The sequence below is a fragment of the Rhinolophus ferrumequinum genome, chromosome 15 (assembly GCF_004115265.2).
Source record: "Rhinolophus ferrumequinum isolate MPI-CBG mRhiFer1 chromosome 15, mRhiFer1_v1.p, whole genome shotgun sequence".
Taxonomy (NCBI): Eukaryota; Metazoa; Chordata; class Mammalia; order Chiroptera; family Rhinolophidae; genus Rhinolophus; species Rhinolophus ferrumequinum.
In genome coordinates this window covers 33,435,504-33,448,158 of record NC_046298.1, presented here as the reverse complement: position 1 = coordinate 33,448,158, position 12,655 = coordinate 33,435,504, and the positions used below count along the sequence as shown (strand labels likewise).

The following is a 12,655-nucleotide window of genomic DNA, read 5'->3' as shown; positions in this document are numbered from 1 at the left end:
AGCGCTTTCACTGGAGAGGGGTGTGGGCATGTGTGTGTGCAAAGCCGGAGGGTCCCCCCACTCATTCTCTCTACACCCCTGGGTTTCCCTGATCCCTAGATGGAGGGAAAGTTCCACTATTAGCCCTCAGCCCTCCTTCAAACACACCCCCCAGCTCAGCCCTGGCCCCCATACTTCCAGCCCCCCAGCTCAGCCCTGAACCCCACACACATACGTCCACCCCCTAGCTCAGCCCTGGCGAGGACTCGGTGTGGTGTCCTCTGGTCTCTGACAAGCCCAGTCCCGTGCACCTTGTAGGCCTCACAGTAGTTGGCTATCCTCCTGAGCATCAGACACTGAGGCACTGGCCCTCCCCAAACCCCCCGATTTGAAGGCTGGGCCCAGAATCTGTGTCCTGCACGCGCCTGCGGCTCTCCCTGCTTTGCCTCAAGTCGGGAACAGGTACCTTATCAAAACCCGGTCCTGCCCAGATGCCTGGCTCCTCTCCATGTGGGCACCCAGGACCCACATGACCACAGGAGCCAAGAGATGTGGTCCAGGGCGGGAGAGGGCTTTCCCTGTCGCTGATGCTCTGATTCAGTAACATGCGTACTCTGAGGTCCTGTCGTGGGTGAGTGCCCCCAGAGTGATTCTGAGTCTCCCAACTGTGGCATATAGGGACACCCCCTGGGCACTGGGGGAACATGGCAAAACCAGGAAAGCTCCCTCTTAGGGGCATGGGTATCCCTTTCTGTTGCCAGGAAGTCTGCACATCAAAGTGCACAGCTGGGCGAGGGTTGCACTGAAACAGGCCGGCTCCCCCCTGGAGAAAGGGTTCCTGACAGAGCTTTCTGTGGGAAATCATGAGGCGGTGTATGAAGCCTCTCAGTCAGCCCTGCCTGGAACGTGAAGCTCCTTCTCTATCACAGTGGGGCGTGTGCAGGCCCCCGAGTTGCCTCCACTTGGAATGTGGCCAGGGGTTGGGGCAGTTAGCACGCAGTCCCCTTGGATAACAGAGGGGTCAGGCGCAGGCCCCACTCCATGGCCACCCACACCCTAAGGCCTCACCCTCTTGCCCATCACTAGCCTTGGGGAGCCCAGGTGTCTCCTGTGCTGGTCTGACCTGGGCTGCAGTGGAGACAGTGGCTTCCACACCACAGCCAGTTGGATGGGCCTGGCCAGGTCAGGAGTCTGGAAACTGCTGAGTCCAGAAGTGCTTGGAATAACTGCACATTCTCTTTCTGAATTTTCACTTCCAGAACTGGGCACCCCCAGGCTGTGAAAAGTTGGGAAAGTGCCTGACGCCACCAGAATCTGTCCCCAAGAAGTGCTCCTGGCCCCACTAGCACCTGCTTAGGGTCAGAACAGGCCCGGTGCCTCCCACTGGCCCTGCAAGTGCCTGGGGGGTAGGAAGGGTCTGGCCTCAGGGCTCCCACACTGGAGAAGCCCCAACTGCCCTCTGCCCTGCCCACCACCGGAGAGACGTCACCTGCAACCGTGGAGCGGAACCTGCAAGGCTACAGCACCTGGCCCTGGAGTCATTCCTCAGCCCTCCTCCTGGCTGCCTGACCGTGACACCCCACATCAGCTGCTGCCTTCAGGTCTCAGTACTCCTACCTGGCTCCCATCCTCCCACTCAACTCCTGCCACCTCCCGGCTGGCCTTGTCCGGGGCCTGGCCTCCATTCCCAGGTGCAGGGGGCGTGACTCACCACAGCTGCCCCCAGCTGCCCCTCCAGCACTTCTGCCCAGTGTCAAGGGAGGCTATGCCAATCCTGTGTTGAGCCCCTTGGTGCTGCACAGAGGGGGCACCCCAGCTCCACCTCCCTGCACCACCCCACATGGAGGGGGAGGAGGCAAAGGGCTTCCCTAATCCAGATTCTCAACAGCTAACACATCCCCCACCCAGTGGGGACAGCTGATGCCGCTGCTTCCCTGAGGACAGGAGGGAACAGAGCACCCTCGATTTTCCACCTTGCTTAGGGATCTAGACCCCTACCCCCAGCACACTATGAGGTGTGTCTGCTCCTCACACCCCCGCCCACCCTCCTCCCCACGGCACCTGGTGTGGCAAAGCATGAGCATAAGCCCTTTGGCCCACATCACAAGAGCCCGAACAATCCAAGGTCCCCGCCCTGAAGCTACAAGGAGCTCCTTCCACTGAATGGGGTTTTCAAGTCTGCAGTGATAGTCTTGCCAAAATTGTATTCAGATTGGGAAATTATGAAGAAAACAGTTTTAAAATAAAGTAACAGGCATTTCAGCTTTTTTAAAAGATCATTTTAGAGGAGTCGTCCACCCCTGGGTACCATAATAGGGGTCTGCAATGGTGTGCCCCTCAGCCTCCTCTGCAGACACAGGGCGCTGTGCTTTCCCACCGGCCAAGCAGTCCAGCACTCCCTCTCCCCAACTGCCCGGTCCGCAGGGCTGGGAGGAGCTTCCTCCCACCGCAGGCCCCCGAGAAACCCGTCACTAAGGGCCGCCACCCCCGGTTGGGCCCCTCCCTCGGCTGCTCCACCCCTCCAGGTTGCACTTGACTCCTGCCAGGAACACCTTCATTCCCCGGCGGGAAGGCCTGGGCCGCACTCGTCTACGTGCGCCTACGCCCCCTCGTGCGGTGCCGCAGATCGGGCGAGACCCTCCGGGAAGGGGGCCGAGGCCGGTGCGTGCCGGGAGCTTGGCAGGGCCAGCGAGCACCCGCCTCGGCCTGGGGTCCTAGCCAGAATTGTCCTGAGGACCTGCCGGAGCTCTCGGGGAGGCCCAAACGGCGCGACGATACCCCGGAGAGCCCGGCGGGGCTTGCGTAGACGCCACATTCCGTCGGCCGTAACTCGCACCTCGGCCCCTGCCGAGTGTCCTTGAGGCAGGGACGCCATCAGTTCAGGGTACAAGAAATAAGCAGGCGTCTTAAACTCGAGGGCACGTAAGAGATGAAACACCGGACTTCCTGCGGGAGACTGCGCGCCCCGCTCGTCGTTTCTGCCGGGCTACGCCCCGCCCCGCGCAGGCGCCGAGCCTCCGAGCTCTCCACTCGCCCGTAGACACGCGCGGACGCAGCAATGGTGGACTCCGAGCTGCAGCTGGTGGCGCGGGGCATCCGCAGCTTCCCGGACTTCCCCATCCCGGGCGTGCTGTTCAGGTGCGGGCGCGGGTGGGCCACGTGGGGAGTTGGGCCGCGCCGGCGCCGGCCCCGGGCCGTTGTCCCGCCGGTAGAGTGGGGTTATCGGCGTGCCCGTGGGCTCTGCCCCGGAGGACTGCCGCCCCCACTCCGTGCCGGACCCCGAGGTCACCATGCCTGTCCTTGCGCACCAGGGACATCTCGCCCCTCTTGAAGGACCCTGACTCCTTCCGCGCTTCCATCAGTCTCCTGGCGAACCACCTGAAGAAGACCCACGGCGACAAGATCGACTACATTGTGGGCAAGTGGGGGCACCAGGGCCGACGGGACCCTGGCCGCCGCGGGATCTCCAGGGCCAGCACTTTCTGCCTCCACGTCCTCACCTGGGAGGCCGTGGGGTGGAGAGGTTACTGGGTCTGGGCCAGGGGCCAGGAGGCCGGTTGGGTGGGGTTCTTTTCCCCTGAGCCAAGCAGACGGAGAGAGGGACGGCCCCACCTCTGTTTAGGGGAGCCGCCAACTGCTTGAGTAATAACTCTTGCCTGAGCTGTAGGGATAGATCCGCTGCCTCCCTACTTTGCAGCTCTGAGAGGGGCACAGGCCTCTCCAGCTGCCTGGGAAATGGCCTCTGCTGGGTGGGTACCAGCAGAGAAAAGGCTTGCGCCACCCAGTTCTTAGTCTGCAGCACTAGGGAATTTCCATGAGGAATGTCGGACCGGAGTCCACTGGGCCAGGCAAGCTATCTTGTTCCCTTCTACAAGTGAGTCTTGAGCCCCTGCTCTGTGCCAGGCCCTTGACCCATTGTGGGGCTTCCAGAAGGCCAGCAGAGATCTGGAAGAGCCCCAACTTTGATGCTCTCATGACTCCCTGCTGCCTTGAGAGCACAGCCCTGCTGTTCCCCTCCCAGTATACTGCAACAGGTGGCGAGTGCCCGGTCACTGCCTCTCCTGGACAAGAAGCTCCTTGGGGCAGCTTCTTGAAGAAAAGAGCCGTTTGCTGATGGTATTTCATAGTTACTACCAGCCCAGTTAGAGACAAGCTGGGAAGAGGTCAGGTGACTTACCCCAAGGCCACGCTGCTCTGGCTATTTACTCAGCCTTGTAGGACGGACCTGTCCCTGGCCCTAGCTCCTAACCTCCTATTCCCCAGCACCCAGCAGTCCCTGCACGTGGTAGGTGCTCAGTCAACACTCCTTGAATGGATGGATGTCATTGGCCTTTTAGCTGGAGCCAGCAAAGCCAGGCACTGTGTGTCACTATGGTGACTACTTGTCGTTATCCAGCCCTGGCCTGTGGGGGGACGCCCATGCTGCCATGCCACACAGCTGCCCCCAAAACATCCCAACTCTTGCCAACAGGCCTAGACTCGCGAGGCTTTCTGTTTGGCCCCTCCCTGGCCCAGGAGCTTGGTTTGGGCTTCGTGCTCATCCGAAAGCGAGGGAAGTTGCCGGGTCCCACCGTGTCTGCCTCCTACACACTGGAATACGGGAAGGTGAGAGAGCTGTGGGCTGTTGCCATGGACCCTCCATTCCCCAAGGGAGAGTTGTGGAGTCAAGTAGAGCTGCTGTGGTTGGAGTGGATGTGAGCTCAGAAAGGCTAAGACACTGGGCCAGGTTCACATAGCCAGGAAACAATGGGGTGGGTTGAAACCAGGGCCCAGGTGGTGACCCCTTGTCAGCTCCTGAGCGCCACACACCAACGCCCGCTTCCTATCCACAGGCTGAGCTGGAAATCCAGAAAGATGCCCTGGAGCCGGGGCAGAAGGTGGTCATCGTGGATGATCTGCTGGCCACTGGCGGTGAGCGTCTCCCCCGAGTGAAAAGGGCCTGGCACCAGGGAGCTGGTGGGGGTGGGAGAAAGTACCTCGCCATTTGTGTGTGTGAAGTGGACTAGGGCCTCGTCACTGTAGTTTACCTGTGTGCCAGATGGGAGCCTGGTTGCAATGCCAATTCTTTCTTCCCCCAACCACCTGGGTGACCCAGGCTGCATGGGGGCCTCATTCTGCCCCTCCCCACCCTAGGAACCATGCGCACAGCCTGTGATCTGCTGGTCCAACTGCGTGCCGAGGTGCTGGAATGTGTGAGCCTGGTGGAGCTGACCTCGCTGAAGGGCAGGGAGAAGCTAGGGGCCGTGCCCTTTTTTTCCCTCTTGCAGTACGAGTGACCCAGGCACCTTGCCCCACACCAACTGGTAAAAGGAAAGGTCCGGCCTAAGTGGCTAGTGACCTCCACTGGCCGCCAGGGGGCACTGACTGCCCACCTAGGCTTTTTAAAATTTTTTATGGTTGAGTGATTCTCTCCAGTATCTGGAGCCCTTCCCGCAAATTCTGGAAGTGAAAAGGGCTGGAGCTGATGGCCCAGGGAAAAGCCAAGTCCAGCTACTTGACTTTTTACAGTGAAATGACATGAATAATCAACTTTGCGAGAGTGGTGTTTCTTCAGGTGCCTAGGGGGGGATCTGGGACATGGAGCCTGGAAGTAGGAGGAAGATGCTGGGATCCCATGCTGGGTGTGCTTGCATGGTGCTTTCAGAGCATTTGCAGCAGTTTGTGGTTCTCTGGTCGGGGGGCAGACAAGCTTAGGAAGCAGATGCTACCCAAATTGGTTTCACATTGGTGCTATAAAAAATGACACAAATTTGGTGGCTTAAAATAAGTTTATCTTAGAGGTCAGAAGTACAGTTAGTTTTCTCTTGGTGTCCAAAATACCAGGATGCTCAAGTATTGTATAAAATGGTGTTATGTGTAACCTATACATAACATACCTAATACAACATAAATACAATGTAAATATGTTTAGGGAATAATGACAAGTCCCTATGTGTTCACTACAGACCAAACATTCTGGGCCCAACTACGTAGTATAGTGGTACCTGTTTTCGAACGTCTCCGTTGATGAACGTTTCGGTTTACGAATGCCATAAATTTTATCGATCTATGGTATCATTAGATAGTAAAATTCATGCTAAATTTGCAGTTTTAGGGGTTGATTTTAAAGGTCTGGAACGGATTAATCCCTTTTGTATTGCTTTCTATGGGGAAACCATGCCTATTTTCAACCGTTTCAGAACTCGAATGGTCTTCTGAAACGGATTATGTTCGAAAACCGAGGTACCACTGTACATGTCAGCAACAACGTAACTTTTTTCCCTTTGAATTTTCGATCAGTTGAATCCAGATACAGTATGCCAACTATACTAAAACATCAAGGTATAGACGGGGCTGGTGCCTTCTGGAGGCCCCATGGAGAATCCATTCCATGCCTTTCCCAGTCTAAAGGCCTCCCACATTCTGTGGCTCATGACCCCACATCCCATCTTCAAAGCCAACGGTACACCACCCTCCAATCTCTGCTCCTTTCTCCCTCTTACGACGGCCCTCTGATGACACTGGGCCAACCGGATAATCCAGGATCAACTCCCGTCTCAAGATCCCTTCGTGGGTATCGATCTGGGAGGCATGTTATCCTGTCAACCACACTGCATGACCCGATGGCAGCAAAGCCATCCTCCCCACCCCAACACCCCACATCCCTGCACCTCCAGTGTAGCCAAGACAAAGCCAAGAGAAACTAGTTTAATTACAATGTGCTGTACGAGGTGGGCGTACCACCCACCCTGGCCAGAGACCCGCAGGCCCTGCCGCCAGAGCCCAGCCCAGCCTCTGATGCTCAGGGCCACTCGGAGGCGAGAGCAGAAGTGCGTGTTCGTAAAGGGAATAAAACAGGCCCAGCGGGCCCGGCCAGGGCCTCAGCCCACGATGGTGTTTGCTGCGCAGCTGGCAGGCTCACAGTGCCTCAGCACGTGCAAGGCGGGCCAGCTGTGCAGTGACACCCGCCAGGTCAGCGGCCTTATCCAGCTTCACATAGGTGTCAGTGCGGATGCGGTGGAGACTGAGCCAGTCAGGCAGCAGCTCAGACAGCAGCTCTACGTGCTTCTCCATCTCCCCTGAAAAGAGGGAGACACATGAGCTGGAGGGCCTGGCCCCCCAAATCTGTAGGCCTGTGTGCACATCGGTAAGGGGGTGCTGCTCCCACCTCAGGGCCCTGTTAAGAGGCCTTCCTTAGTGCCAGCCCTTGCTCCCCAACCTCTCCCCAGGCCAGACACATGTTGTCTCCAGGAGCAAAGGAATAAACTGAACACAGAAGGGCTGGAGCCAGTGCAGTGACTGCACAGCCTGCCCAACGAGGTAGCCCTCCCACGGAGCCTGTCGCGGGTCCCAGCATTTGAAAACCCCGCAGCAGAGGTGTCCTGCAGCTCTAAGGGACCAGAGACCTCAGGGGGAACGGGCAATACTATGGGATCTCAGCCAACTGAGGGACTGCAAGGGCAAAGGCCAGATTTGTGAAGGGGAGGGAGCCTCAAGAAGCTACAGGAGTGAAGGGGCCAGATAGAGGCTCAGGAGGTGAGCTCCAGGGAGCGGTGCTCACCCAGTACATATAACAGGTGCCCAGAGCATGTGTGGGGGATAGTTTAAATTCATGGTGACCACCCTCATCTGGGACGGGGGACGGGCCCCTGCCCCTGCACGCACCTGGGCTCATGGCCACGTGGTAACTGTCCACCATCTTGGCACAGGCCACATCCAGGGTGAGTGCCGGCTTGCGCTCAGACACAAAGATACTACGCAGCACCCGGGCCAGCTCAGGCAGCCGCTCTAGCCGCTCCAGCCGCTGCTCCTGCTCAGGGCGCCGTGTCATCTGGGCCAGCTGCTTCTGTGCCTCCTTGGCCCGGATCTGCAGTGGGCAGGGGGAGTGGTCAGTGGACGGCTAGTCCAGCCCCACTCCCCCCGGGACCTCAAACACTCACCCGCTCCAGCAAGTCCTGGGACACCCCCTTCAGGGGGGCAGGTGGAGTAGCTGGGGGGGTGGCCGGCAGTACAGGGCTAGGGAACCCTGGGCTGCTGGGCTCGGCTGTGCGCAGGGCCAGATCACTCAAGGCCTTCTTCATCTGGAGCGAGGGAGAAGGAGAAGTCAAAAGAAGCCTCCCCTGGCCCAGCCACAGGGGAGGCCCCTCCAAGCCCGTCTGCATGGACCCACTGCCCAGGAGGCCCTGTCTGTCCAGCCCAAGTTCATCCCAGCACATTGGGGACCTGTGCTGGGCACCCCACAGCAGAGCCTGCTGGTGGCAGTGCTCTGAATGTGGGGAGGGCATGTCCCACCACCCCCAACACATGGCAGAGCATGGAGCTTGTCAGGTACCCACGTGGGGGTCAGACTGCCGCCCCCCCCCCCGCCCCGGGAGACCAGAGCCAGCCTCACCCTGGGCGACATCAGGCTGTGGGCACGAGCCAGCACCTCCTGGGCAGTGGCCACCTTCTCGGTAGTGGGTGGCTGGGGCAGCTCAGCAGGCTTGATGTCAGGCACTTCATCCACATTGAAGCGGGGGTGCCAGCGCGTCAGCTGGTCCTCAGGCACCACCATGGGGGGGTTCAGGGAGGCCAGGAAGGCCTGTCCAAGAAAGGAGGGGTGCCAGGTGATCCTGGGCACATCTGCCTGTCCTGGTTCCTATCCCAGCTGGGTGCCCTCAGGCAAGCTACTTCCTCTCTGGGTCCTAGGTGCTCAGCTGGGCTGAGGGCATGGAGTAAAGCACCCACTGAAGTCATCACAAGCCTCGCAAAGTCTGAGGCTACAATACTGAGCTCCCCACTCCTCTGTTCAGGGCAGACCCCCCCAACCCTTTCCCCACGCCTCAGCTGGGAGCCGGGACCAGGATCCCCATCTGACCACGCCTACCCCTTCCGTATGAGATGACGGTCCAGGCTCAGAGAGTGGCTGATAATTCTAGAACTCAGCCTCTCCAGAGAGCCCGGCTCCTGCTGGGTAAGACGGCGCTGTGACAGTGGGGACAAGTAAGTACTAAAGGATAGGACAGCACATGGCCCACCACAGGGGAAACACCTCATACAAGGGCTGACTTGGTCACCTTGGGGTCGCCAGCTCACCCTGTGGTGCTCTCGGACGCGTTCCACCAGATTTTGGCTAAACACCTGCCGCCGCCGCAGTAGTCGTGAGGCCGTGAGCTGGGGGGCCATGTTGCCAGCCTCTGCGGGACAAGTCCAGGCCTGAGCCCCGGCGCCAAACCCACCCAGTCGCCCAGCCCCAAAACCACAGGTCTCAAATGAGGCCCAGTGCCCGATGCCTCACACCCATGCTTAAAGCCACACTGTACCACAGGTGGGGAAACTGAGGCTCAGAGATGAGTGGACTCGGCCACAGCCACTCACCCTGGTCAAACAGTGGCTCAATGGTGAGCTGATAATCAGACCTCTTGATGCCGTCCTTGAAGGTGGGGACGTTGCGCTCTTGGCGGAAGCGGTAGGACGTGGGATACACCGTTTTGATCTGGCCCACGTTGCGCTCCTCAAAGCGCCTATGGGATGAGGGTGCCAGGGGTTAAGAGAGCAAAGCAGGGCACAGGTCAGCCTCCATCGGCAGGATGAGACCCCCAACCCTTCAAGGGCCCTGCTCACTTGCGAATCATGTCCTGGACACCCCGCTTGACTTTGGCGAAGGTCACAGTCTCAGAGCGGTTATAGAGCATGCCCACGATGGTGTCCATGCTGTGGAACATCTCGGCCAACACCTGGTACTTGTAGGGCAGCACGAGGCCGGGGAGGCCGGGCTGGGCCAGGGCGTGGAAGCGCTGGTACGCAGGCGCTTTCTCTCCACTGCCAGGGGAGGAAGCCAGGCCTTGAGAGAAGTGCCAGATCCACACCCTGCCCAGCACCCAATAGCTAGGAAAATGGCTAGGGAGACCTCAGAGTTGGGGCTTACAAAACTGCCCCCATGACACATGGCTACCAATTTACAAATTCCCTGTATGCCCACCTCCCCGTCACAAGTACTATTGGAGATAGTGACAGAAAAGTGTGGCATCAAAACCAGCTCTGCCATGTCCTGCCTGGTCACTGAGGGAGGTCCTTGGCTACCCCCAGCCCTGGTTTCCTTACCTCTAAGAGGCACATGATGACCACAGGACCTGGGGAGGACTGACACGGCAATAGGACACAAATACCCAATAACCGCTGGCTGTCAATATAATTTGAAATTCACAAGGGCCCACTGAAGCAGGAACTGGTACCCTCCTACGGACAGAGGAGGGTTCGGGGCTAGTGAGGGACAGTGCTGGGATCTGAGAGCCCTTTCGACTGTACTGGCTCCCTGAAGGAGCAGCTCCTGCCCTCTGTCCAACCCTGGCCCTACCAGGCTTACCCTTTCCTGAGGTACCTGACTGCCCACTCAGGACTCACCATGTCTCTGCTGGGTGTCTCTCGGCTTCCGGCACATTTGGTTCCCCAGCTTCATTCCTTTGGGCACTTGCCCTCAGCTCCTGGACCCGTGCCCCCAGCTCCCGGGCCCGCTGCAGGCACGACTTGAGCTCAGAGAAGGTGACTTTCGAGGGGACCTGTGGACACAGGCTGCTGTCAGCTGGCCAGTCACCCCCATGCCCTCCTCACCCACCCCTGATCCAGCCTCCTTACCTTCTCCTCCTGGGGTGTCAGTCTGGGCAGCTGACCAGCTGAGAGAGCAGCTTTCTTTGTCTTCTTCCTTGGAGAGGAGTGCTCTGGGGAGCCAGGGGCAGCCGGGGAGCCAGGGGCAGCCGGGGAGCCAGGGGCAGCTGGGGAGCCAGGGGCAGCCGGGGAGCCAGGGGCAGCTGGGGAGCCAGGAGCAGACGGGGAGCCAGGGGCAGCTGGGGAGCCAGGACCACAGACCTGAGGGAAAGGACCCCAAAGGTGAATGAATGACAAGACCTTGCCATACACTGGCTCTGCAGAAAGAGGATTTTCTGCTTCCCACAATCCAGCCTCTTGGGGGCACTGCGTTAATAGAGGGACCTGGCCCACCCATCTGTTGGTTCTTCTCAAGACGGCTACTCAGGCCTGAGCCCTAAAACAGCCTTGCAGACAGGTTTAGCATTTACCAGAGTGCCCAGCTCTGGCTTTCCCAATTATCAGTCAGATCCACCAGCTCCCTTGCTCCAAGTTTCTCCCCACTCACTGCAAGTCCTCTCCAAGCGGAGTCTACGGTGGCCAGAGGACACAGCCTGACAGCTGGAACTGAGCTCCTGCAGACACTCCCGGCCAGTTCTCTACCCCCAAGCCACAGTCCAGAACTCCCACTTGGGACCTCGGTTTACACTCTGCATCCAAGCCCCCCATCTGTGCCCTTCCTCTGGGACGTGTCTCTGCAGAAGCCCCTCCCCAGCCTGCCCCCCCACCACGCACACACGGTCCCGGCCGCCCCTCGCTCTCACCGCGTCGGCGGGCAGCCTCAGCTTCCTGCGTGCGGGCGGCGAGGGCTTATCGTGCACGGGCTCTGCTGGCGGGCGGGCGCGCTTGCGGCTGCCGCCCATGGTGAGGGCCGAGGCGCGGGGCGAGGGCTTGGCGGGGCTAGGGGTGCGCCAGATCGGCTTGGCCCGCGACGAGGCGGCGCGAGTTCCGGGACGGCGACGCGCGAAGAAGTCGGTGAGACGGCGCTGCGCCATGGCGAGGGCGAGAGCGGGAGCGGAGCCACCGACGGAAGTGGGGCTGCGCTTCGCGCCGATTTTCGCGCCACGCGTGGCCCCACCTCCGCCGCGGACGAAACCATCGACGCGACGGCGGGGGTGGGATAGGAAATGGATGCGCCTGGGCGCATGCGCGCTGACGCTCTCAGGCTGCGTCTGCGCTGCAGCGCGGCCCTTTGGGCGGGTTTGGGGTGTGTTCGCCTGTTTGTTTGTACGGTCTCAGGGTCCCCGAGCAGTTTGCGGGGAACAATGCGGCTCTAGGTGGACATCAAGCCAGTGCAGTCCAGGAAAACTACAGTGTGTTTAACAGAAAAATGCTACAAGCTTAAGTTTAATTACAGTGTAATCGAACGGTAACGTGTTGTGCGGGGCCGGTGGACTAGGGGGAGGTGCCACGCACCTGACCCGACTGTGCACGCCACCGCGGCGGGGCTCTGTCGGAGCTCAGCGTGTCCTTAGACAACCTGGGGCTTGGGCGACTTGTCCAAGGTCCCCCAGCTGGGGAGTGAACTTGAGGGGAGACACCTCAGAAAGAAAAATGTTCTGGAATTAGAGGAACGTACTGAAACCACGGAATTGTACGCTTTTTTTTAAGGGTGAGCTTTTGATATGTGAATTACATCTCAAGCTATTAAAAACGTTGCTTTCAAAGTGGCTGAGTTGAAATGTTCTTAAAACCTAAAGCTTAGATTTTCTGTAAAACTTGAGACCCTAATGCCAGGTAAGCAAGGTTCACCGCTGGTGGAATTCCCATCACAGAAAAATGCTATTCCTCCGGTCCTGAAGTACGAGTATGTCTACAGGTCTGGGAGGAAAAAAAATCACAAAGGTTGTCTTTGGGAGGGGTGAAGGCTGAGAGAGGGGCTTTACTTTTCCACGTTTTCTGTAAAGAGCATGAATTGTGCCCATATTTAAAAAACACAGAAATGTCAGTTGGGTGATGCCATTGGTTCTTGCAAAATGACAAGAGAAAGTTGGAGGTTGATGCAACAGATGGGTGAAGCATGGAGTTTCCCATATGTATAAAGGGAGTGGCAACTAGACCCATATTTTGTAAA

The 12,655-nt window shown here is 58.9% G+C and overlaps 3 protein-coding genes across 6 annotated transcripts in view; 2 read left to right on the top strand and 1 right to left on the bottom strand.

Annotated features, from left to right (window-relative positions):
• GALNS (galactosamine (N-acetyl)-6-sulfatase) overlaps window positions 1-2,098 on the top strand; it is a 30,061-nt gene extending 27,963 nt beyond the window's left edge. For both annotated transcript variants that reach the window (XM_033127404.1, XM_033127405.1), the window contains one exon: window positions 1,239-2,098. In XM_033127404.1, the coding sequence (XP_032983295.1) occupies window positions 1,239-1,325 (87 nt within the window). In that variant the 3' untranslated portion in view covers window positions 1,326-2,098. The remainder of the gene's footprint in view (window positions 1-1,238) is intronic.
• Window positions 2,099-2,495: 397 nt separating this feature from the next.
• APRT (adenine phosphoribosyltransferase) lies at window positions 2,496-5,508 on the top strand. Its single transcript, XM_033127406.1, has 5 exons — window positions 2,496-3,117; window positions 3,291-3,397; window positions 4,451-4,584; window positions 4,812-4,890; window positions 5,113-5,508. Exons 1-5 carry the CDS (start codon window positions 3,038-3,040, stop codon window positions 5,253-5,255), a joined length of 543 nt encoding a protein of 180 aa, XP_032983297.1. The 5' UTR covers window positions 2,496-3,037; the 3' UTR covers window positions 5,256-5,508.
• Window positions 5,509-6,134: 626 nt separating this feature from the next.
• CDT1 (chromatin licensing and DNA replication factor 1) lies at window positions 6,135-12,200 on the bottom strand. 3 transcript variants are annotated; one of them, XM_033129519.1, is made up of 11 exons: window positions 11,346-12,200; window positions 10,783-10,803; window positions 10,573-10,728; window positions 10,342-10,496; window positions 9,562-9,759; window positions 9,316-9,461; window positions 9,034-9,134; window positions 8,351-8,539; window positions 7,899-8,039; window positions 7,624-7,825; window positions 6,135-7,037 (listed from the first exon to the last, which is right to left on the bottom strand). In XM_033129519.1, exons 1-11 carry the CDS (start codon window positions 11,574-11,576, stop codon window positions 6,877-6,879), a joined length of 1,701 nt encoding a protein of 566 aa, XP_032985410.1. In that variant the 5' UTR covers window positions 11,577-12,200; the 3' UTR covers window positions 6,135-6,876. The 3 variants fall into 3 exon arrangements, with proteins under 3 accessions (XP_032985410.1, XP_032985411.1, XP_032985409.1); XM_033129520.1 differs by having other exon boundaries at window positions 6,136-7,037; window positions 10,573-10,692; XM_033129518.1 differs by having other exon boundaries at window positions 6,136-7,037; window positions 10,573-10,759; window positions 10,796-10,803.
• Between the last annotated feature and the right edge of the window lie 455 nt (window positions 12,201-12,655).